At 39.2% G+C, this 25,896-nt stretch overlaps 1 protein-coding gene across 8 annotated transcripts in view; it reads right to left on the bottom strand.

The window, feature by feature from the left end:
- Nucleotides 1-10,347: 10,347 nt before the first annotated feature.
- Iqcb1 (IQ motif containing B1) overlaps nt 10,348-25,896 on the bottom strand; it is a 35,584-nt gene continuing 20,035 nt past the window's right edge. For 7 of the 8 annotated variants that reach the window (XM_045147540.1, XM_045147537.1, XM_045147541.1 and 4 more), the window contains 7 exons: nt 23,178-23,287; nt 21,346-21,455; nt 16,746-16,888; nt 15,501-15,649; nt 12,415-12,546; nt 11,461-11,617; nt 10,348-10,849 (listed from right to left, as the gene is read on the bottom strand). In XM_045147540.1, the coding sequence (XP_045003475.1) occupies nt 10,620-10,849; nt 11,461-11,617; nt 12,415-12,546; nt 15,501-15,649; nt 16,746-16,888; nt 21,346-21,455; nt 23,178-23,287 (1,031 nt within the window). In that variant the 3' untranslated portion in view covers nt 10,348-10,619. Of the gene's footprint in view, nt 10,850-11,460; nt 11,618-12,410; nt 12,547-15,500; nt 15,650-16,745; nt 16,889-21,345; nt 21,456-23,177; nt 23,288-25,896 lie in introns of all 8 variants that reach the window. The other variant, XM_045147543.1, reaches the window with a different exon arrangement.

The following is a 25,896-nucleotide window of genomic DNA, read 5'->3' as shown; positions in this document are numbered from 1 at the left end:
TATTATAGCATTATTACTATTACTATTAAGTTCATGAGGAGGGTTCAGGTGGAATGATTTCATGAAGGATGTATGGATAACCTAACTTTAGACTTTTATTTTATTTGAGTGAGAGATTGAAAGAGAGAGAAAGAGGGAGAGAATGGGCACACCAGGACCTTTAGCCACTGTAAATGAACTCCAGACATATGTGCCACCTTATGAATCTAACTTACATGGGTCCTGGGGAATCAAACCTGGGTCCTTTGGCTTTGAGGCAAACACCTTAACTTGCTAAGCTATCTCTCCAGCCCCCTTACTTTTTTTTTTTTAAGGAGGGTTTATTCTAGTCCAGGCTGGACTATGTAGTCTATGTAGTCTCAGGGTGGCCTGGAACTCACAGTGATCTTCCTGTCTTTGCCTCCCAAGTGCTGGGATTAAAGGTGTGTGCCACCACTCCTGGCTCCCCTTATACTTTTTTTTGTTTTTTGAGGCAGGGTCTCACTCTGGCCCAGGCTGACCTGGAATTCAATATGTAGTCTCAGAGTGGCCTCGAACTCATGGTGATCCTCCTACCTCTGCCTCCCAAGTGCTGGGAAAGGAGTGCGCCACCACACCCGGCTCCCCTTACACTTTTATTAGACTAAACAGAAGATGAATTTTAAAAGGCTAATGCTGATGTAATCATTTTCAATGGGCAGCTCTCAAAATTTTGGGTTTCAAGACTACCCCAATAAACTTAAAATGTAGAATAATACACATTAAATTAGAGGGCTGGAGGGATGGCTTAGTGATTAAGGTTTTTGCCTGCAAAGCCAAAGGACCCAGGCTCAAATCCCCAGGACCCATGTTAGCCAGATGCACAAGGCGGGGGGGGGGGCACATGTCTAGAGTTCCTTTGCAGTGGCTGGAGGCCCTGGAATGCCCACTCTTTCTCTCTCCGTCAAATAAATTAATTAAATATTTTAATAAATTAGATTATAAGGGCTGGAGAGAGGGCTTAGCAGTTAAGCCCTTGCCTGTGAAGCCTAAGGATCCCGGTTCGAGGCTCGATTCCCCAGGACTCACGTTAGCCAGATGAAAAAGGGAGCGCACGCATATGGAATTCTTCTGCAGTGGCTGGAAGCCCTGGCACGCCCATTCTCTCTCTTTCTGCCTCTTTCTCTGTCGCTCTCAAATAATAAAAATAAACCAAAAAAAATATTTAAAAAATTAGGTAACAAAACAATCATTTTCAAAGTATTCTAGGTCCAAATATACCATGAACTTAAGGATCTTGCACGATCATGGGTGGGAGGTTATTTACTGGAGAAGGAAAATTACCAGTGGCAACATTTCTGAAAATGTGAGCCCCTCCCCTGGAACTATTAACTGACAAAAGCTACTATAGAGGGAGTAGGATCTTGTGAACACCTCTCCCATCCATGATGATGAAATGTAGACAGGCTCAATCTTGTGCAGGAGGCCACAGATGTTGTGTGTACAGGGATTAATGGGCCTGTTATAGTTGTGGTGGTGGGACAGAACAGAGTCCCTTTCATATACTAGACAAGTACTCTGCCACTGAGCTACATCCCAAGCCCTTTCCAAAAAGTTTACACAATAACTGAATCCTTGTTGAAAGCTGTGGAGGAACAGGAAGAGGAAGGGGAAGAGAGACAGGAAAATCTAAAATCTGACCCTAAGATATTATATCCAATGAGGTTGTCCTCTAAGTATTAAGTGTAAAGGCAGATATTTGTAAAGATGTTAAAACTCAAGAAAACAATAGTAATGAACCCTCATTGATAAATGCTTTGCCTTAAAAAACAACAACAACAAAAAATAAATAAAAAAACAACTAGGGCTGGAGAGATGGCTTAGCTGTTAAGCGCTTATCTGTGAAGCCTAAGGAACCCGGTTCGAGGCTTGATTCCCCAGGACCCATGTTAGCCAGATGTGCAAGGGGGCGCACGCGTCTGGAGTTCGTTTGCAGTGGCTGGAAGCCCTGGCGTGCCCATTCTCTCTCTCCCTCCCTTCTTCTGCCTGTCACTCTCAAATAAAATAAAATAAAAACAAACAAAAACAATTAAAAAAAAACTAACCCATAAGTGATTCAAAATATCCTGATATTGTGAAGCAATTGTTTCAATGTAAAATGGAAACTGAACAATTATGGATATTGAGGTATAAGGTCAACATGCAAATGCTACATGTAATTGGAAAATAAAACTGACCAAGAGTCTAAAGAAAAGCAACAATGCCCATATGAGCAGTTGTAATTACTTTTATTAGTGTGGGGGCAGGGCATGTATGTACATAGTGAGTATGTGGTGGTCAGAGGGTAAGATCAGGGTGTTGTCCTCTCCTTCCACCTTTTCTTAAAAAATACTTTTATTGACTTCCGGTTAAGATGGCGGCGTAGGTACCACGCCAAAACAGCCTGGGGGGGGAAAGACCAAAAAAAAACTCAGCAAAATACACACTTTTACTAAAAAGTGAGGTGTATAGGAAGTTGAGGCGGCAGCGGAGAAGTGGAAGAGTTATAGAGCATCCAGAGCCTGCACAGGCGGGACCAGCGGCTCCGGGGCGGCTTGGCTACCTGCCGCAACCGCGGAGCGGCAGAAAACCGCCGGACTCTCGGCTCGAGCCGCAGGACAAGCCAGGTGCGGGATTTTCCCCTCACACCGCGCTCTCCGCAACTCGGGAAACGTGAGGGGAGAGTGGCAGCGAGCAACGGAGGGAGGAGCAGACCGCGAGGTAAAAGCACACGTGGAGAAGCGATACAACCAGAACAGCCGCGGCTCCCTCCCCTCCCCTGCCGCCTGAACCCAGCTCCAGCGAACACAGCAGCGGCCCGGGACCCGGCCACGCCAACTTGGGCTGACGGCGGGACCCAAGCAGGAGCAGAATTCGGCAGCAACTTCAGCGGCTCCAGCACCGGTACCAGTGGCCCCAGCAGCAGCGGACCCAGGAGCGGCAGCGGTGACAGATCCCGCAGCAGCGGCTTCGGGGTGAGCAGCAGCGGTGGACACGGCAACGGCAGCTTCAGCAGCGGTGGGGGCTCCGGGGGTGGCACCTACAACAGCTGCAGAGGCGGCGGCAGCAGCGGCTCAGTTTGCCCCGTAGGAAAAGCAAGTGCCCAACTCCAGAAATCAGAACAGCAGCCCGACGACCCAGGCAGCAACTTGACTGAGACCACAATCACCCAAGGTAACTGGGATTGCACCAGGGAAGGGTCTCACTTGGTCACAAGCTGACTTGGATACCTCAACAGACCAGAAATCTAAACCTCTTTGTTGATAGAGGATCTGGTCATTATAATAACTACTCTTGCATACATACTCGGGGCTGTTTTTGATGGAATGGGTACAGTGTTTAGCTAAATTTTAGAATCTACCAGTATATTATTCCACTCAGCCTGCTTGAATACTCCTATAGCAGGGAAACTCAACCCCTAAGAACATCTTTGTAGATACTCTGAGAGTCTTAAGAGCCACACCTAATACCTTAAGGTCCTACCCTGAAAATATATTACATCAAATCAATTGATACAGCTAAGAATACACAGCTAGCTAGAAAATCCAAGCATTAACTTAATCCAAGATGCAAAAATATATACATTATAACACAAGAAACACTAAAAAGCAAGACGATATAAATCCACCTAAAAGTATTAATGCATCAGAAATGTCCTCCAGTGAGAAAGAGTTAGAGGAAATGCCTGAGAAAGAGTTCAAAAGAATAATTATAAATATGTTCAAAGAGGTCAAAGAACACATGAAAACAATCAAAGAAGAAATCAAAGAGGAAATCAAAGGAATCAAAGAAGAGGCAGGACACCAATTTAATGAAATAAAGAAGGCAATACAAGACATAAATAGAGAAATAGAAATAATAAAGAAAAACCAGTCAGAATTACTAGCAATGAAGAACACAGTTAATGAAATAAAAAACTCTGTAGAAAATCTCACCAGTAGGATGGATGAGGGAGAGGACAGAATATCTAAGCTAGAAGATCAGGTGGCAGACCTAATGCAGTCCAACAAAGAGAAAGACAAACTTATAGAAAAGTATGAGTGGGAATTTCAAGATATTCGGGACACTATGAAAAGATCCAATATAAGAATTCAGGGCATAGTAGAAGGAGAAGAATTCCACTCCAGAGGCATAGTAGGCATCTTCAACAAAATCATAGAGGAAAATTTTCCCCAAATTGGGAAAGAGGTGCCAATACAGATACAGGAAGCCTTTAGAACCCCAGCCAGACAAAACCCAGAAAGAAACTCTCCTCGCCACATTATACTCAAACTTCCAAACACACAAACCAAAGAAAAAATATTGAAAGCAGTTAGAGAGAAAAATCAAGTTACCTACAAAAGCAAGCCCATCAGGATTACAGCAGATTATTCAACACAAACTTTTAAAGCCAGAAGGGCCTGGAGTGATATATTCCAAGTTCTGAAAGATAACAACTGTCAACCAAGGTTACTTTACCCTGCAAAGTTATCCATCCAAATAGATGGAGAAATAAAGACATTCCATGACAAAAGCAGGTTAAAGGAATATCTGAAGACAAAACCAGCTCTACAGAAAATACTTGATAGAATCCTCCATGCTGAACAAAAGGAAAAGCACACATATAAGGAAACTAGAAAAAACCAGCCATACTCAAATACCAGTTAACAGAAGAGAGCACAGGTAGAACAAGTAACACACACACACACACACAAATGGCAAACATAAATACACACCTTTCAATAATATCTCTTAATATCAACGGTCTCAATGCCCCAACGAAAAGACATATATTTGCAGACTGGGTTAAAAAGCAGGATCCTACAATTTGTTGTCTTCAAGAAACTCACCTTTCTACAAAGGATAGACATTATCTTAGGGTGAAAGGTTGGAAGACGGTGTTTCAAGCAAATGGGCCTAGAAAACAAGCAGGGGTTGCTATCCTAATATCAGACAGGGTGGACTTTAGTCCGAAGTTAGTCAAAAAAGATAAGGAAGGTCACTTTATATTGATTAAGGGCACACTACAACAGGAGGACATTACAATCCTAAACATATATGCACCTAACATGGGGGCTCCCAAATTCGTCAAACAAACACTATTAGAACTAAGGTCACAGATAACACCAAACACGGTGGTGGTGGGTGACTTTAACACCCCACTCTCATCAATTGACAGGTCATCCAGGGAAAGAATAAACAGAGAGGCATCTGGACTAAATGAGGTCATAGAAGGAATGGACCTAACAGATATATACAGGACATTTCATCCAAAGGCTGCAGAATATACATTCTTTTCAGCAGCACATGGAACATTCTCTAAAATAGACCATATATTAGGACACAAAGCAAATCTTAACAAATTCAGGAAAATTGAAATAATTCCTTGCATTCTATCTGACCACAATGGAATTAAACTACAAATCAGTAGCAAGAAAGGCTATAGAGCATACACAAAATCATGGAAGCTAAACAATACACTACTAAATGATGAGTGGGTCAATGAAGAAATCAAAAAGGAAATCAAAAAATTTATAGAGTCAAATGATAATGAGAACACAACATACCAAAATCTCTGGGACACAATGAAGGCAGTTCTAAGAGGTAAATTTATAGCCTTAAGTGCCTATATTAAGAAATTAGAAAGGTCGCAAGTAAACGACCTAATGCTTCGCCTTAAAGCCTTGGAAAAAGAAGAACAAGGCAAACCAAAAAGTAGTAGACGGGAAGAAATAATAAAGATTAGGGCAGAAATTAATGAAATAGAAACAAAAAGAACAATCCAAAGAATTAATGAAACAAAGAGTTGGTTCTTTGAAAGGATAAACAAGATTGATAAACCCTTAGCAAATCTGACCAAAAGAAAGAGAGAAGAGACACAAATTAATAAAATCAGAGATGAACAAGGTAACATCACAACAGATTCCAGAGAAATTCAAAAAATTATAGGGACATACTATAAAAGCATATAGTCCACAAAGTATGAAAATCTGAAAGAAATGGATGATTTCCTTGATCTATATGACCTACCTAAATTAAATCAAAATGAGATTAATCACTTAAATAGACCTATAACAAACATGGAGATCCGAGCAGTTATCAATAATCTCCCAACTAAAAAAAGCCCAGGCCCGGATGGATTCACTGCTGAATTTTACCAGACTTTTAAGGAAGAGCTAACACCATTGCTTCTTAAGCTTTTCCAGGAAATAGAAAAAGAAGGAATCCTACCAAACTCCTTCTATGAGGCCAGCATCACCCTGATACCAAAACCAGGCAAAGATAGAACAAAAAAAGAAAATTACAGACCAATCTCCCTCATGAACATAGATGTAAAAATTCTCAACAAAATATTGGCAAACAGAATACAAGAGTATATCAAAAAGATCATTCACCCTGACCAAGTAGGCTTTATCCCAGAGATGCAGGGATGGTTCAACATACGCAAATCTATAAATGTAATACATTACATAAATGGGTTGAAGGACAAAAATCACATGATCATCTCATTAGATGCAGAGAAAGCATTTGACAAAATCCAACATCCCTTCATGATAAAAGTCCTACAGAGACTGGGAATAGAAGGAACATATCTCAATTTAATAAAGGCTATTTATGACAAGCCTACAGCCAACATATTACTAAATGGGGAAAAACTGGAAGCTTTTCCACTAAAATCAGGAACAAGACAAGGGTGTCCACTGTCTCCACTTCTATTTAATATAGTTTTGGAAGTCTTAGCCATAGCAATAAGGCAAGAGACACACATAAAAGGGATACAAATTGGAAAGGAAGAAATCAAGTTATCATTATTTGCAGATGACATGATTCTATACATAAAGGACCCTAAAGACTCTACTAGCAAGCTGTTAGAGCTAATCAAAACCTACAGCAATGTAGCAGGATACAAAATAAATACACAGAAATCAGTAGCCTTCATATATGCTAACAACAAACACACAGAGGATGAAATCAGAGAATCACTCCCATTCACAATTGCATCAAAAAAAATAAAATACCTTGGAATAAACCTAACTAAGGAGGTAAAGAATCTATACAATGAGAACTTTAAGACACTCAAGCGAGAAATTGCAGAAGACACTAGAAAGTGGAGAAACATCCCTTCTTCCTGGCTTGGGAGAATCAATATCGTGAAAATGGCAATCTTACCTAAAGCAATCTACACATTTAATGCAATCCCTATCAAAATTCCAAAGGCTTTCTTCATGGAAATAGAAAAAACAATCCAAAAATTCATTTGGAATCATAAAAAACCTCGAATATCTAAAATAATACTGAGCAACAAAAAAGAGGCTGGTGGTATCACCATACCTGATTTTAACCTATACTACAGAGCCATAGTAACAAAAACAGCATGGTACTGGCACAAAAACAGACATGTAGATCAGTGGAACAGAATAGAGGACCCAGATGTAAGCCCAAGTAGCTATAGCCACCTGATATTCGATAAAAATGCCAAAAATACTCATTGGAGAAGAGACAGCCTCTTCAGCAAATGGTGTTTTGAAAACTGGATAAATATCTGCAGAAGGATGAAAATAGATTCTTCTCTCTCGCCATGCACAAGAATTAAGTCCAAATGGATTAAAGACCTTAACATCAGACCGGAAACTTTGAAACTGCTAGAGGAAAAAGTAGGGGAAACCCTCCAACATATTGGTCTTGGCAAAGACTTTCTGAATACAACCCCAATTGCTCAGGCAATAAAACCACAGATTAACCACTGGGACCTAATGAAATTACAAAGATTTTGCACCGCAAAGGACACAGTGAAAAAAGCAAAGAGGCAACCTACAGAATGGGAAAAAATCTTCGCCAGCTATATATCTGATAGAGGATTAATATCTAGGATATACAAAGAACTCAAAAAGTTAACTAATAAGGAATCAAACAGGCCAATCAAAAAATGGGCTAAGGAGCTAAATAGAGAGTTCTCAAAGGAAGAAATACGAATGGCATATAAGCACCTAAAAAAATGTTCTACGTCACTAGTCATCAGGGAAATGCAGATTAAAACTACATTGAGATTCCATCTCACTCCTGTCAGATTGGCCACCATCATGAAAACAAATGATCATAAATGTTGGCGGGGATGTGGAAAAAAAGGAACTCTTCTGCACTGCTGGTGGGAATGCAATCTGGTCCAGCCATTGTGGAAAACAGTGTGGAGGTTCCTAAAGCAGCTAGAGATTGATCTACCATATGACCCAGCTATAGCACTCCTAGGCATATATCCAAAGGACTCATCTCATTTCCTTAGAAGTACATGCTCAACCATGTTTATTGCTGCTCAATTTATAAAAGCTGGGAAATGGAACCAGCCTAGATGTCCCTCAACAGATGAGTGGATAATGAAGATGTGGTACATTTATACAATGGAGTTCTACTCAGCGGTAAAGAAAAATGAAGTTATGAAATTTGCAGAAAAATGGATGGACCTGGAAAGTATTATACTAAGTCAGGTAACCCAGGCCCAGAAAGCCAAGCGCCACATGTTCTCCCTCATTTGGGGATCCTAGCTACAGATGACTGGGCTTCTGTGTGAGAATGAAAATACTTAGTAGCAGAGGCCAGTAAGTTGAAAAGGAGACATAAAGGGTGGAGAAAGGAAGGGAGGAGGATACTTAATAGGTTGATATTGTATATATGTAATTACAATGATTGTAATGGGGAGGTAATATGATTGAGAATGGAATTTCAAACGGGAAAGTGTGGGGGTGGGGAGGGAGGGAATTACCATGGGATATATTTTATAATCATGGAAAATGTTAATAAAAATTTAAAAAAAAATACTTTTATTTATTTATTTGAAAGAAGAGAGAAAGAGGGAGAGAGGAGAGGAAGAGAGAGAGAAAGAGGCAGAGAGAAGGATAGAGAGGAAGAGAGAGAGAGAATGGGCATGCCAGGGCTTCCAGCCACTGCAAATGAACTCCAGACACATGTGCCACCTCATGCATTTGGCTTACATGGGTCCTGGGGAATTGAACCTGGGTTCTTTGGCTTTGCAGGCAAGTGCCTTAACAGCTAAGCCATCTTTCCAGCCCTCCTTCTACCTTTTTTTTTTTTTTCTCTCTGAGGTAGGGTCTCAGTCTAGCTCAGGCTGACCTAGATTTCACTTTGTAGTCTCAAGGTGGCCTCAAGCTCACGGCAATCCTCCCAAGTGCTGCAATTAAAGGCATGTGCCACCATGCACAGCTGAAATATTTTTATTTGAGAGAGAGAGAAGACAAAGAGGACACAGAGACAATATGGGCATGCCAGAGCCTCCTGCCACTGCAAATGAACTTCAGATGCATGTGTCACTTTGTGCATTTGGCTTTACATTGGCAGTGGGGAATTGAACCTGGGCCACCAAGCTCTGCAAGCACCTTTAACTGCTAAGCTACTTTCCCAGCTGCCAAAATAGTTTATTTAGAGAAATTTCAGGGGCTGGAGAGATGGCTCAGCGGTTAAGGCGTTTTCCTACAAAGCCAAAGAACCCCGATTTTATTCCCTGGGACCCATGTAAGCCAAATGCATAAGGAGAAATTTTTATTGCATTGAATCTAACTTATTTTTTATTTAACAAACAGAAAGGGGGAGGGGGCATGAGGGATAGAATAGGTTCTCCAGGGCATACAGCTACTGCTAACAAACTCCAGAAGCATGCACTACCTTGTACATCTGGCTTATGTAGCTCCTGGGGAATCAAACCTGGGTCCTTTGGCTTTGCAGGCAAGCACCTTAACCACTAAGCCATCCCTCCAGCCTGAATCTTTTTTTTTTTTTTTTAGGTTTGTGTGTATATCTCTTTTTAGAAATGATGAAATATAAAATTAAGTTTTCTTTGTGTTTGTGATGTATGTAGTGTATGCACATGTGTGCAGATGTTCATGCCCTGTGTACACATATGTAGAGACAAAGAATACTGAGTGTGTCTTCCTCTTTGCTCACCTGCCATTTTCTTGAGTCTCTCATTCAACCCAGAGCTGCTGTTTTCACACTCAGCAAGTCCCAGTGATTCCCTGGTTTTCACCCCATCACAGCACTGAGTTACAGATGTGTGTGGCCAGGCCCAGATGTTTACATGAGAGCTGGGTAACTGAATGTGGGCAGTCTCAGCACTCTTAGGCTCTCATGGTTTTGTAGTAAGCACTCTTAACTGCTGAGCCATCTTCCCAGCTCCTTAATACACTATTTTTAAGTCCGTGAAATGTTCTCTTATTGGCCATGTCTTTTTCTTTGTAAAGGCCAAGAACATACCTGCAAGAATACTAATACTACAAATTCTGAGTAACAAATGTGAAAAGTTGAAATAATCACAACAAGATTTTTAGAACTGTTGAAAATATTTATTAAAAACAACTTCAGTGGGAAAACAAATTTCACATCAACAACAGAATTTCATGCTGAATTTTGTCTCAAAATGGAAGCCACAGAATTATGTACATATGGCTAGTGACAGAAGCACAGAAAAAGGAATAAGAAATGGGTGAGGTAGATAACGTTTTGCTTATTGTCAGAAAGTGCATGAAGAAAATCCTCTGGGCAATCATGAATTAGGACAGCACTAGGCTGGACAGAGGAAAAACCAACAGAATTTCCTGAAATATAAGCTTTGCACCAACTTTAATGGAAAGTACCTAAGGGGATTTGGTCCCACCAATAAATAAGGTTCCTAATTCTAAACTAAGCTCGTCTGTAGCGGCATCAACCTCGTTACCTGGCTCTTCCCCAAGCTTCTTCCACCAGGGTGCTTGCATGTGCTTCAGGGTGGTGAGATGGGTCTGCTTGGCCTTAGCTGCCACAGGTCTGGATCTACTTAGGAAATGCTCAGGTTCTTTTCCTTCTGCCTCCTTCAGACTTGGGGCCTCTGTAGTAAAAAGTGAACAGTGAATGGAAGAAGCATGTCAAAGAAGCAACAGCTTGGAAACTACAGCACTGTAACAGGATTTCAACTCAGTGTGTTTCATTGCTAACTGAATGACAGGTGTTACTTAAAAGTTGCAGCTGTGGGTGGCAGCAAAACACCAAGCCCCTGGCAACTTCTGGGTTTAAAAGAAAAGAATGTAGAAAATAAAAAAAAAAAAGAACATGTAGAAAAATACATTTTATTTATTTACTTAAGGGGGAGGAGAGGGAGAAAGAAGGAATATGAATGGGCATGCCAGGGCTTCTAGACACTGTCAAAAAACTCCAGACACATGTACCACCTTGTGCATCTCACTTTATGTGGGTACTGGGGAACTAAACTCAGGTCCTTAGGTTTTGCAGGCAAGCACTTTAACTGCTGAGCCATCTCTCCAGCCTAAGACACATATTTTTTTAGGTAACATTTAAACAACAGTAGTATGATTTATGTAGAGAGATTTCCTAAGAATAAGGGCTAGATTATTCATATTGTTTTCCTTCTAAAGACTTTGCATGTTACATATCTTGCATGGGTTGCTCCTTGTAAGAAACAAAAATGTCAGGAAAACATACTGATTAACTGTTCAATATTGGTGCTGATCTGAGCCATTAAAGCTTCTCTGTGCTGCTGGGCTCGGTCTTCCAGGGCCCTTCCCATAAAGTAGTGCTGTAGTTGTTCCTGAGCTTGGGCATGGAGCTCTCTGCTGACCACACCTGATATCTGAGAACCCTGGAAACATAACAGAACAACTTGTCTCAAGGACACACATCCAAGTATGTTTTTACACAAATTCTACTTAAGATTTCTAGAACGTTTGGTGGTCTCTTATTTTATCAACAGAGTATTAAGGCTAACATATACCTTGTACTCTTGTGCAAGCATTAAATTTTTTCTTAAGAGCAGCCTTAACTGGGTGTGGTGCTGCATGCCTGAAATCCCAGTACTCAGGAGCACAGGCAAGAGGATCATGAGTTCACAGCCAGTCTGGGCTATATATAGCAAAGACCCTTCTCAAAAAAAACCCCTAAAAAACCCCACAAACTGATGAAAAATTAAAAAAACCCAGCTTGAGGTTAAAAAAATGCAAGTTTCTTTTTTTGGTATGCTCCTATAGCTCACTTGTTCAGACAGAGGTATTATAAATAAGAGGTAAGATTAGGAGATTATAGTGAAAACTGACCAATGGCTTGATAAAGATACTAGTCTAGAGGATCAACTAGTCTTGGACCCCGTTTGAAATACTATCTTACTTATCCCACTCTCAAACTTCTCTAATGTAACAGTGTTATAACTGCTTCTGGTTTCACAGAACAAGGGACAAAATCAGCTAAAGGGCCATATTCTTTAGTTATCTAATTGATTAAATTAGGTGAAAATGAAATAATCTTAGCTTTATAGCTGACAGTTTCTGACACCATAGCTTTCTCAAATATTCCAGTTCTTGGATCTTAGCTGTCACCTTGTTCCATTAAATGGATACCACGCACTGTTATAACACAGGTATTACGGCACAGAAGCCTACATACTGGATGTCTTCTAACATATTCATCCACTTGTTGCTTCAGTTCAACTCTGCGTTCATCACTGAGTTCTTGGAGTCTGTGCCAAGAAGCAAATAGTTTCTTTTTCTTACGGCACTTTGCTAGGAATTTAAGAACCTGATGAGAGAAAAAGAGGGCTTGTGATTCTTCCCCTTTAAAAGAACTATCTACCTACAACATGTTAGTGGCATAGCTGGAGCAGTGGTTAATTCCGTGTAAGAGGACAAGGGCTGGGACTATAATGAAATGAGGAAGAACACTGTCCTTAATTATACAGATGCACTTCAACTTACAATGGGGAAAACAAGGCTATTTGTAATTAAGTCAAGAATACTGGAAAACTGAAAATACAGCTAATACAGTATGGTTTATACTGAGTGCACATCACTCTCACTATGGAAAGGCAGGGACCATGTGTAGTGCTTTTATGCTTATAAGGGTATACTCATATATTCTTTCAGTAGTAAGCAATGAATATGAAAACATGGAAATAAGCATTGAGTTGTAGTCTTAATTCTAATTTCTTTATAAATCATATGGTTCTGGGATAGTTTACTTGGTCTTTATAGCACATGTTCTGTGTCAATAGAAAACAGGTGCCCTAATTTTTGGTTTTGTTTTGTTTTTGGTCGGCGATCCTCCTACCTCTGCCTCTTGAGTGCTGGAATTAAAGGGGTGTACCAACACACCCAGTAATTCTCTTATTTCTTTAAATTTTTTTAAATTAAATCATTTGATAGAGACAGAGAGAAAAGGTGTACCCAGGGCTTCTAGCCACTGAAACAAATTTTAGATGCACACACTACCTAGTGCCTATGGCTTTATGTGGGTACTGGGGAGTTAAACAGTGGTCCTTTGGCTCTGCAGGCAAGTGCCTTAACCATTAAGCCACATCTTCAGCCCATCACCAATTCTTTTATTTCTGTTTCAATTTTGCTAGCATTGCTTTGACTTCACTGTCACTTGTAGTACTGAGATACAAAGACTACAAATATATTAATCTTTACTTTGGTAGGAAATCCTACTCTTTTTTTTTAGGTGAAGGAGACATGAGGCAAATGTAACTAACCTTTTTCCTAACGTGCCAATAGAAAGTATAAAAGCCAAAATAACTTTGCCTTAATGACAACTGCTTCTCCAGGGTAAATGCCATAAACTACGGTATCTGAGGGCCTTTTACAAAGTACTAAGCTCTTCTAAGTCAGTCAAGTTAGTAAGTCTACCCTATTAAGAGTCCAAATAATTCTCTAGCAGGGAAGGCCTCAAAAAGTGGCCACTGTGAGTAAAAGTACCATAAAGACGCCAAAGGTTCCTAGAAAATAAGTGTCTGTGAGACACATATTTATGAGCTAGCCCTTAAATGGTCCTGTTTGTTTAGTATATGTAAGGATACATAGAATTCAGTGATGGGTAGGACTGTCTGCTGCCTATATAACCTGTGGTTTCTACACTAGCGTAAGAACTAGGAGGCAGATAGATACATATCTATGAGCTAGCCCTTAAATGGTCCTGTTTGTTTAGTTGACAGTGTGTAAGGAATATGTAGAATTCAGTGATGGCCAGGTCTGTTTGCTGCCTATATAACCCAGGGCTTCTAGACCAGCGTAAGAGCTAGAAGGCAGATAGATACTCTTCCTATTTTCCTGGTATTTATTCTACTGGTTGGGGTGATTTACAGGTATCTTTATAAATGTTCATCCACAGGCAATGTTCAAAAATTATCATGGTAAAAACTGAAAATTGAGAATAAAAAGAACAATAAAGGGTGGATAATCTAGATGCTTTAAGATTTGAAGTTTTAATGTGAAAACAGTGTGTATAATAAAAAAAATTAGAAAAATGGTTATTAAATGAAAAAAAACAGCCTTGTGCTATGATTTTCTAAGGCAGTGAATTATTACATGCTATGAAATAATGCCTAGGAAAATTACCACTTAAGAATACCATTATACAATTTAAGAGTTATGTTTTAGGGGCTGTAGAGATGGCTTAGTGATTAAGGCATTTGCCTGCAAAGCCAGAGGATTCCAGTTCGACTCTCCAGGACCCACGTAAGCCAGATGAACAAGGGGCGTATGCATCTGGAGTTCGTATACAGTGGCTGTATGCCCTGGCACACCCATTCTCTCTCTCTCTCAAATAAATAAAATATATTTTAAAAAAGTTATAATGTTCTAATTATACCTAATACTTCCTCTGTACTTTTTAAATAATTAAATAACCTATGATACATTTGCATAAGACTTTGCAACTTATACAATAAAGCATCCTCATTAACTAGGTCATCTGATCCACCTAACAACTGAGTGAAAAGGAAGGTAAACATCCATTTATATCAAGCATATGCTGTGGTCTACATCAATAAATAAGACAGCTCTCTGTCTTTAATGAACTTGCAGTCCAAATAAGAAAGTACTAAAGGCTTGGTATCTAAATCAGCTTGGCCAGGAGCAAGGAGGTTGTGATTATAAAAAAAAAAAAACAAACCTTTTTGTGGTGCTGGGGATCATTATCAAGGGTCTTGCACATACAAGGCAAGCATTGTTCATGCTCAACCAATGAGCTACACCTCTCCCATGCCCAGTCCTAAGTTTTCTTTTTTCTTTTTTTTTTTTTTTGTTTGTTTTTTTGAGGTAGGCTCTCACTCTAGCCCAGGCTGACCTGGAATTCACTATGTAGTCTCAGGGTGGCCTCGAACTCACGGTGATCCTCCTACCTCTGCCTCCCAAGTGCTGGGATTAAAGGCGTGCGCCACCACGCCCAGCTTTCTTTTTTTTTTTTTTTAAGATTTTATTTTTATTTATTTGTGACAGAGGGAGAAAGAGAGAGTGGGTGGGTGAGAATGGGCACACCACAGCCTCTAGCCACTGCAAACTAACTCCAGATGCATATGCCACCATATGCATAGGCTTTGCAGGCATGCACCTTAACTACTAGGCCATCTGTCCAGCCCCTAATTTTTTATTTTATAAAGAAAGAAACTAAGTCTGAGAACAGTTAAGTGACTTGACCAAATCTTTACATTAGGTAAAAAGCAAACTCTAGACCTATATATACTATATCAGACTCACTGCTCTTTGAAGTGTGACAGCTGCTTTATACTCTGTGAGAGACTGTCTCTGTTGGCGAAAATTCTTTCTTTCCTTGTATCCTCTCCAGTGCTTCTGGATAATCAATGCTGATCTCTCTTTCATTTTCCTATTGAACTTCTCTACTTGACCTAAAGAGATGGCAAACATCAGACTTCATTATGTCAGCATGTTTTCTCAAGTTTTGGAATTAGGACAAGGGAGTATTAATAACTTTATAGTCCTTTGTTATTTTATAATATTCACTAATTTCTCCAATCCTATTATTTTTTAGTAGTTCTATGATTTTAGAAATTAAAGCTTTAGAGAAAGAACTCACATATTTTTGTCCCAGAGTAATGAAAAAAGGGACAAAATACTAAGAACATTATGCAAAAAGAATCACGAATAAATAAATATATATGAATATATATATATGAATGAAAGCATTTGGCATTGCCAGAAGGAAAGGGCAAAACTGTGTTCATGTGTTACTGACTCTCTTCTGTGTGCCTCTAAATTTCTCTCTAGCCACTTGGTTATCAAGATGACTTTGCTTTTAACCTTTCTGGGAGTTGGTCAGCTTCCAGCCCAGAGTGCACAGCAGCTAAATTATAGCAATATTCTAACTCCTCCCTTAAAAAAGTTTACTTATGTATTTGCAGCTATGTTTAAGTATAAACTTTATATTTAAAATGCATTTGAAAGGTAAAAGAAATTGCTCATCATCAGCTAATAGGTCTGAATTGGAAAAATTCTAAATTTTTGTTTTGAGGCTTAGCTTGAAAATAAACAAGGATAAGATCCTGTGGTGGTTTTATTCAAGTGTCCCCCATAAACTTAGGTATTCAGAGTGCTAGTACCCCCAGCTGATGACAATTGGAAATTAAGGCTTCCTACAGGCAGTATATTGTTGGGGGAGGGCTTATGGGTGTTAGAGCCAGTGTTCCCTAGCCAGTGTTAGGCACACTCTCCTGTTGCTATTGCCCACATTATGTTGACCAGGAGGTGATGTCTACCCTCTGTTCATATCATCCTTTTCCCCTGCCATCAAGGAGCTTCCCCTTCAAGCCTATAAACCAAAATAAAACTTTTTTCCTGTAAGCTGCTCTTGGTTGGGTGATTTCTGCCAGCAATGTGAACCTGACTGCAACAGGTCCACATATAAAAATGAAATCAGGTAGACAGAAAGCTTGGTATATTAAGATATGGTATACATTCCTACTTATAACACTGATACTGCCTTACCTGGATGTACCATCTCAAGTATACTCAGGCGTATTTCTCGGGAAAGCCTCATGGCTCTCTGTCTTTGAAGCTTTAATTTTAATTTTAGGTCCTCTTCTTCCTTCTGCCTATTTAGTTCCAATAATGCCTTTGCTCGTTTAGATCTGTGATGGAAAAAAAATATGTGCCTTAACACAATTTCGTATATCTTATGTCTACCCAAGAAATGAAATACTTAATCTCATAAATAATCAAATATATTTTCTTTTTTTTTTTTTTGTAAATTGAGGTTGGGTGTCACTCTAGCTCAGGCTGACCTGGAATTCACTATGTAGCCTCAGGGTGGCCTCGAACTCGTGGTGATCCTCCTACGTCTGCCTCCTGAGTGCTGGGATTAAAGACATGTGCCACCACGCCTGGCTGAAAGATATTTTCTTAAATATTTATTTATTTATTGAGAGAGAGAAAGAAAGGCAGATAGACAAAGAATGGGCATGCCAGGGCCTCTAGCCACTATAAACGAACTCCACACACATGTGCCACCTTGTGTATCTGGCTTTATGTGAGTACTAGGGAATTGAACATTGGTCTTTTGGCTTTGCTGGCAAGTGCCTTGACCACTAAGCCATTTCTCTAACCCTGAGATGAAAGTCCTTAAGGAACCCAGGATATAGCTCAGTCAGTAAAGTACTTGTCTTGAAAGCATAAGGACCTGAGTTTGATCCCTAGGAGCCACATAGTAAAAGTTGGAGATGGTGGCACATGCTGTAATTCCAGTGCTGGGGAGGCAGGTCTCTGAAAGTCATTAGTGAGCCAGTTTAGCCTAACTGGCAAGCTCCAGATGAATGAGAGACTGTTTAAATATATATATAAAGTAAAAAGATGGGGCTGGAGAGATGGCTTGGCAGTTAGGGCACTTGCCTGCGTAGCCTAAGGACCCATGTTTGACTCTCCAGATCCCATGTAAGATACACATACAATGTGATGCAAGCGTGCAAAGCCATGCATGTGTACAAGGTGGTGCATGCATATGGAATTCAACTGCAGTGGCTGGGGGCCCTAGGGTGCCAATTCTCTCTCTCATAAAAAAATTACAAAAAATAAAAAGACTGAGCCATGGTGGCACATGCCTTTACTCCCAGCACTTGGGAGGCAGAGGTAGGAAGATTACCATGAGTTCAAGGCTATCCTCAGACTATATAGTGAATTCAGGTCAGCCTGGGCTAGAGCGAGACCCTACCTCAAGAGAATGATACTGACACCTAAGGTTCTACTCTGGCCTTTATACACATGTACATGTGCACATGAACACACATAATGCACTCATGAATTAAGAAAGTTTTTCTAAAAGAGTGGTCCTGAGCCAGGTGTGGTGGCACACGCCTTTAATCCCAACACTCAGGAGGTAGAGGTAGTAGGATCACTGAGTTTGAGGCTACCCTGAGACTACATAGTGAACCAGGTCAGCCTGGACTAGAGTGAAACTCCACCTCAAAAAGCCAAAGAAAGCCAACCAACCAACCAACCAAACAAACAAAAAAACCCAATAACAACAAAAAAAGAGTGTTTCTATTTCTATGAGGGTATGATAATATACATTATAATGTGTTCAACTATACATACTGCTGTGTTAAGTGCCTTAACTGCTAAGCCATTTATCTAGCCCAATCCTGGGAATTTTTTAAAAATAGTGCTAGGAACTGAACCAAGGCTTTATGCATACTAACAATGTACTCTATTAATGAGCTACACTCTAGTCCTCTGAGATACTTGTACATCAAAATTTTAATCTTTTTTTAAAAATTTTTTATTTATTTATTTATTTGAGAGGACAGACACAGAAAGACAGATAGAGGGAGAGAGAGAGAATGGGCACGCCAGGGCTTCCAGCCTCTGCAAATGAACTCCAGACGCGTGCGCCCCCTTGTGCATCTGGCTAACGTGGGACCTGGGGAACCGAGCCTCGAACCGGGGTCCTTTGGCTTCACCGGCAAGCGCTTAACCGCTAAGCCATCTCTCCAGCCCTCAAAATTTTAATCTTCAAAGAGAAAGCAAACAGACAACTATTACAGGACCAAACATTAATGGTCTGAACTCATAGTATTGAGGTATCTTTAAATTCAAGAGGCTAGCCAGGCATGACACACACCTTTAATCCTAGCACTTGGGAGGCAGAAGTAGGAGAATCGCCATGAGTTCAAGGCCACCCTGAGGCTACATACTGAATTCCAGGTCAGCGTGGGCTAGAGTGAAACCCTACTTCAAAAAAAAACCACACACACACACACACACACACACACACACACACACACACACACAGTCAAGAGGCCATATAGCTGAGGATGATAGAAGGTAATATCCCTAAGCATAACTCCTGAATTTACCAGAAAAGGCACTATTAAGGGCATTTCGAATTCTTTGAATAGAAGAATATACATGGTGCCTCTTAAAGTATTTGTATTTCTTAAATTTATTTGGCCACAGTAATGCTTTACATTGCCTTTTTTTAAAAAAAAAAAAAAAGAAAGAAAGAAACAGGATAGGCCAAAATAAAAAAAGTTTAAGCACTGCTACATGGCTAATAGCTGCCTCTTGTGAGTACTATTTATTTAATGTATCTATCTGTCTAGAACTGTAAATTTTCAAGGACAGAAGATGTGCCATATGCACTGTTTTCTTTCTATTATTTTCTAAGTGCTAGACAGTCTGCTAAAAACCTTTATAGTATTTCATATATATTTCAATCTTGTGAGGCACATAATTATTTTTGCAGTGCTGTAGACTGAACTTAGGGTCTCTTGCACACTAGGCAAATGCTCTACTGATGAGCTATACCCAGCCTTTTATACTTTTTGAGACTGGATTTCCTAAGTTGCCTAAGGTAAGTGTGAACTCACTCTGTACCCCAGGCTGCCCTTAAACTTGCAATTCTACTGTCTTAGCCTCTTGAGTAGTAGGGATCAGAGGCTTGTGCCACCAGGCATTAACTGTTATCCCTATTTTCTACTGGAAATTTGAGGCTAAGAGAGGTGGAACAATTTAAATGTTAAAGGTCAATCAGTTAATAAGTTGAAAAAGTGAGATATAAACTCAAGTCTATTATATACACTTTCTCCATATATGTGCACGTGTGTGTATACAATCACACACATATACAACTATATACATAACACATATATGCTATTACATATTATACATTTACATACATAATACATATGTGTGTGAGATCCTAGGATCTGTAAGTACACATTTAAAAAAGTATATGTACATACACACACAGAAAATTCATCTGTCTTTTAGCATATGTTAGGTTGTTGATGCTAATGCTTTCTTTGCTACCAACAGTATTCATGCCCATTAATATTTATAACTTGCTTTTAAATTTCCTGAGGAAACTTTCATAGGATATCCACTAAGGGACACAGAAAGTGACTATGTGACAATACGGCAATTCTGAACCCAAAAGCTATTTTTAAATGTTTTTGTAACAGAAACACAGTTATAGCTATTACAAGACTAGTTTCAGTTTTCTTGAACAAGTTTACTTCTGTAATATGCCAGTTTCAAGTAAAAAGTTGGCTTTAAGTCAGGTTACAAAAAAAATCACAGCTCAGATGGCTCTACTTTATGTGATATGTATGTGTGTGTGTGTGTGTGTGTGTGTGTGTGTGTGTATGTATATATATATATTTATAGTTTTTGTTTTTGTTTTATGAGGAAGGGTCTCATTCTAGCTCAGGCTGACCTGAAATTCACTATGTAGTCTCAGGGTGACCTCAAACTCACAGCAATCCTTCTACCTCTGCCTCTTGAGTGCTTGGATTAAAAGCGTGAACCACCACACCCAACTATGTGTTATATTTTTAATCTTTTTGTTGTTCTTTAAGTTCTAAGAATGTGGCTGGTTAAATCAAATCAGAAAGTAGGCCTGTCTTCAGTATTTCATTTTCAGTACAACTGAAATAGAGATCAATAACAAACTTTATTGTATCTCAAGGAACACATCTATGTATGTGATACTAACTCAAGAAAATTGGGTCAGCATCCTTAATCTTTATGGTTTTATGTATTTATTTATTTTTGGGAGAAAGAAAGAGAGAATTGGCATGCCAGGGCCTCAGACACTGAAATCAAACTCCAGATGTCTGCACCATCTAGTGGGCATGTGTGACCTTGTGCTTGCCTCATCTTTGTGTGTCTGGCTTACATGAGATCTGCCGAGTGAAACATAGGTCCTTAGGCTTTGAAGGCAAGCACTAAGCCATCTCTCTAGCCCAATCTTTATAAGAATTGTTTGTTTTGAGAGTTTAATAAAAAATATATCATTGGCCCCCTCTGCAGGCTTAGCCCTCACACAAATATTGTAAGAACAGGACTGTATTATTAATTCCATCGGATTCCTATCATATTGTTATTTGCTCTGGAAATGCATGTGGTTACTTGAGTGTTGGTACTCAGTATTACATGGAACAGAATGAAAACAAGAATAAAAGGAAACATGTTACTGAAAAGAAATAAAAATATAAAGCAACAAACCCCCTAAATTTCCACTCAACTATACTCTGGTAAGACTCTCAGACCATCATTTCAATAATAATGTTTGGTACTGCTTTGCTTTTACCTGAAACTCCTTTGCAAAGCAATCACAGCAGACGGAAGCTTCTTTAATCTTTTTCTGGTCTGGAAACCCTTCCAGTAGGCTTGAATCAAGGTAGCTGCTTGATATAGTTTCTGAAATTATACACCAGAAATAATTTAGAGACATGTTCCTTTAAAAAGTTTCCCTCTTAAAGTACTAAGAGTAAGTGCTACTCATTTCTAACCAGAAACGCAAAAGGCAACATTTAGTTCACCTGGTTCAGAATGTCAAAATACAACCTACCTCCCAGAGAAGGTAGGTGAAACTTGGGAAGTATTTAGGATATATTCAAGATACAGTTTAGTTAGCTGCAAATTCTCTCTCTCTTATCTCACTTTCTCTTCAAAGACTTCACAGTGCTGCCTAGCCTTTCATCATCATCATTATTATTATTTATATATATTTTTTGGTTTTCTGAGGTAAGGTGTCTCTCTAACTCAGGCTGACCTGGAATTCACTATGCAGTTTCAGGGTGGCCTCGAACTCATGGTGACCCTCCCAAAAAGTGCTAGAATTAAAGGTGTGTGTCACCATGCCCAGCGTCATTATCTATTTTGGGCTAACATTGTTTGCTTTTTTTGGGGGGGGTGTTGCTTTCTTTTCTTATTCTTCTTTCTTTCTTTTTTTTTTCTGGTTTTTCAAGGTAGGGCCTTGCTCTAGTCCAGGCTGACCTGGAATTCACTATGTAATTTCAGGGTGGCCTCGAAATCATAGCAATCCACCTACCTCTGCCTCCCAAATGCTGGGATTAAAGGCATGCACCACCACGCCTGGCTTTTCTTTTCTTTTCTTTCTTTCTTTTTCTTGTTCTTTTCTTTCTTTCTTTTTTGCACTACGGTCTTGCCAGTATCCTAGTTGGGATCAAATCTGTGAACTTCCAGACTAAAGTTGTTAAATATATGCCTAGCTCCTGAGCAATCAACTTGGTTGGTCTGAGGGCTGCACACTCTGTTAACTTTAGTGGGCAGTTAGCTCTGTGAGCTTTCAGAATGCTGCTTGGTGTTTGTATAGTATACACATACCATTCTGAGCTTAGTTTACAGAAGGGAGGAACTCTCTACCTTCCTCTCCTTTCTAACTTCCCTGTTTATCCTCCTGCCTAACTGAACTTCTTTCTATTACCCATTAGTTTAATTTTCCATATTTATTTTCAGGTCTCACCTGTAAAACAGGAAGCTATCTATGTTTTTCTACCTCTTCCTATTGGAATAACCCATTTTCAATATACTGAAAGAAGTATGATAAAATACTCAATAACTTGCTGCCTCAAACTAAAAATAATTTTTTAACACATTTGTTTACAAAGACAGAAAATGTATAATGGTTTTATCTTAATGAATAAAAAGCCTAGCTATAGGTGAGTTTATATATATGTGTATGTATATATACACACACATATATATGTATGTATATATACATATATAATTATAGCAAGCTATATATATATGTATGTGTATATATATACATACACATACATATATATATAGCTTGCTATAATTGGAACCTTTTTTGGAAAATGCAAAGGAAAAAAGTTTTAACTATATTATATATTAAAAAAAAGATAAATAATGGAGAGAGGACTTCATAGATTCAGAAAACAGTGACCTGGTAGAATCCATAGATAGGTAATAAAAGTTTAGATTGTGTTAATCATGGGTGATCCAAAGGAAGGAGAGAAACATCTTAAAGGTATTTATATTTTCTAGTCGAGTACTTTGTTTAAAATGTTGAAAAAATAGTGATGCATATTTAAGGGAAATTGAGGTACAATACAATCACCAAATATCACACAAATTATTTTTATAATTTAATACCTGCTCTTCTACTTCCTGATAGTTGCTAGGGCTTAAAAGACCAATGAGCTGTCTAAGTTCTTGACTAAATTCTGTCACAGCTTCCTGTTTACTTAGTAGACTTCTAAGTCCTGAAATAGAATAACAAAAGCATACCATCAACAATAAAATATGATTTTGCTATCTAGTTAGCATTAATTTGAAGTTTAAAAAGTTTGGTTTGGAAATAAACATATTTTTCTCAAAGACTTCTATGTTGAGATCCTCAGGGATTTCCTCTGTCCTGAGAGAATTCTTTGGTGCTTATTGGTGAGACTGGATACAAAAATATGTCTATACAATCTCTCTCTTTTTTTTTTATTAGTATATTGACTTTTATTAAGAGCACACCAGTTTTCCCCCACAATAAAACCTTGACTGTGGGTTGGAGAGATGGTTTAGCAGTTATGGCATTTGCCTGCAAAGCCTAAGAATCCATGCTTCACTTTCCAGGTCCCACATAAGCCAGACGCACAAAAGGTGATGGAAGCATACAAGGTCGCACGTGCCCATGAGGTCGTACACATGTCTGGAGTTCCACTGCGGTGGCAGAGGCCCTGGCCTGCCAATTGTACCTCTCTCTCTCTTTCTCTATCTCTCTCTCTCTGTCTTGCTCTCTCTCTTGCTCTTTCCCATTAAAAAAAAAATCTTGACTATGAACTCATGACTTTGCCTGAAATGCATTAGGCAGCATTGAAGATTAAATAAATACTGTTTCTATGAAAAAAATAATCATGGGCTGGAGAGATGGCTTAGTGGTTAAAGCCTGTGAAGCCACTATGGACCTGGGTTCGATTCCCCAGGACCCGCATAATTCCAGATGCACAAGGTGGCACATGCATCTGGAATTTAGACAATCTCTTTAATGTATTAAAAAAAAAAAGCAGTAGAGGGCTGGAGAGATGACTTAGCAGTTAAGCGCTTGCCTGTGAAGCCTAAGGACCCCGGTTCAAGGCTCGATTCCCCAGGACCCACATTAGCCAGATGCACAAGGGGGTGAACACGTCTGGAGTTTGTTTGCAGCGGCTGGAGGCCCTGGCGTGCCCATTTATCTATCTGCCTCTTTCTCTTCTCTCTCTGTCACTCTCAAATAAATAAATAAAAATTAACCAAAAAATATTTTTATAAAAGCAGTAGAATCACTGCAGTATTAGAGTAGAGAATATTTTAAATTTGAATATAAATACCTTAAACATTTTCAAAAGATAAATTAAGCACATAGTCAATATATCTACCTTATAGAAGTTTTTATGCAAGTAATTATTAGTCAGTACTAATTAAAGGGTATTATTAAATAAAAATACACTAACATATATAACTTTGGGGCAAGTTAATAGGATCCTGAGCAAGCAGAGAAATGTTGTAACATTAGAATACTGTGTCTTCATTTTAAAATACAGAGTAGTAGGCCAGGCGTGGTGGTGCACGCCTTTAATCCCGGCACTCGGGAGGCAGAGGTAGGTGAATCTCAGTGAGTTTGAGGCCACCCTGAGACTACATAGTGAGTTCCAGGTCAGCCTGTGCTAAACTGAAACCCTACCTCAAACAAACAAAACACAGAGTAGTACTAATAGGTAAATGCAACTTTTTTTCCCCCAAGGTATGTTCAAATTATGTGTTTATATAGCAAATTCAACATAAATGCATGAATAAACTATTGTTGTAGGGTACAATTGGTAAAGCCACTATATAAATTTTCCCATGTCTTATAAACATTGCAAGATCCAAGTTTTCAGCAGTATTTATAAACTGTAAGATATCTTGAAGAACCTGAATATGTTCTGCTGTTGAGATGTAAGTCAAATAAAGGGAGATGGATTGAGGTAAAATTCACTTACAATGAATTCTGCTGGACATTCCCATTTCTGTAAGAATCTTATTACAGAACTGAAAAATGTTTATCAGGCACAATCTCAACAAGGACACTGTTACTGGCAGTTTCGTTTCCTCTCTAGTCTCACAACACATAAAATAATTAAAATGTCCAGAGTAATGGATGATGCAAACAAAGTTACTAAAGTATCTTCTAAATCATCAAGAATGATTAAAAGTCTATTCTGTCTAGGAATTAAATGCATCATACAGGGGCTGGGGTGGTGGGCAGGGACAATGGCTCAGTCAGTACAGTGCTTGTCACATCAATATGAGGGCCTGAGATTGGATTCCCAGCACCCATGTAAAAAGCCAGGTGTAGTGGCATTCCTGTAACTGAGCACTTGGAAAGTGGATCCTTGGGACAAGATGGCTTGCAAGAGTAACCAAGTTAGTGAGCTCTGTGTTCAACGAGGCACTGCCTCAATAAATAAGGTGGAGGAGCTGGGCATGGTAGCTCACGCCTTCCATCTCAGCACTCAAGAAGTAGAGGTCACCTTGAGTTTGAGGCCACCCTGAGACTACATAGTGAGTTCCAGGTCAGCATGGTCTACAGTGAAACCCTATCTCAAAAAAATGAAAAACAAGCAGAAAAATAAGGTGGACAGTTTATTGAGGAAGACACCAATATTGACCTCTGGCCTCCACACACACACACACACACACACACGCATCCACATGCACATAAACACACATACATGTGCACATACCACACACAAACTTGCAAATTATAAATGCATTATAAAATCTGTAAAATGTCTTATGTGGTATCCTACTTTAAGTATATTGAATGAACTAGAAACACATTTCTTAACTATGTTGAATATAA

Source organism: Jaculus jaculus, chromosome 4, assembly GCF_020740685.1.
Source record: "Jaculus jaculus isolate mJacJac1 chromosome 4, mJacJac1.mat.Y.cur, whole genome shotgun sequence".
Classification (NCBI taxonomy): domain Eukaryota; kingdom Metazoa; phylum Chordata; class Mammalia; order Rodentia; family Dipodidae; genus Jaculus; species Jaculus jaculus.
This window is presented reverse-complemented; position numbering and strand designations above follow the sequence as displayed.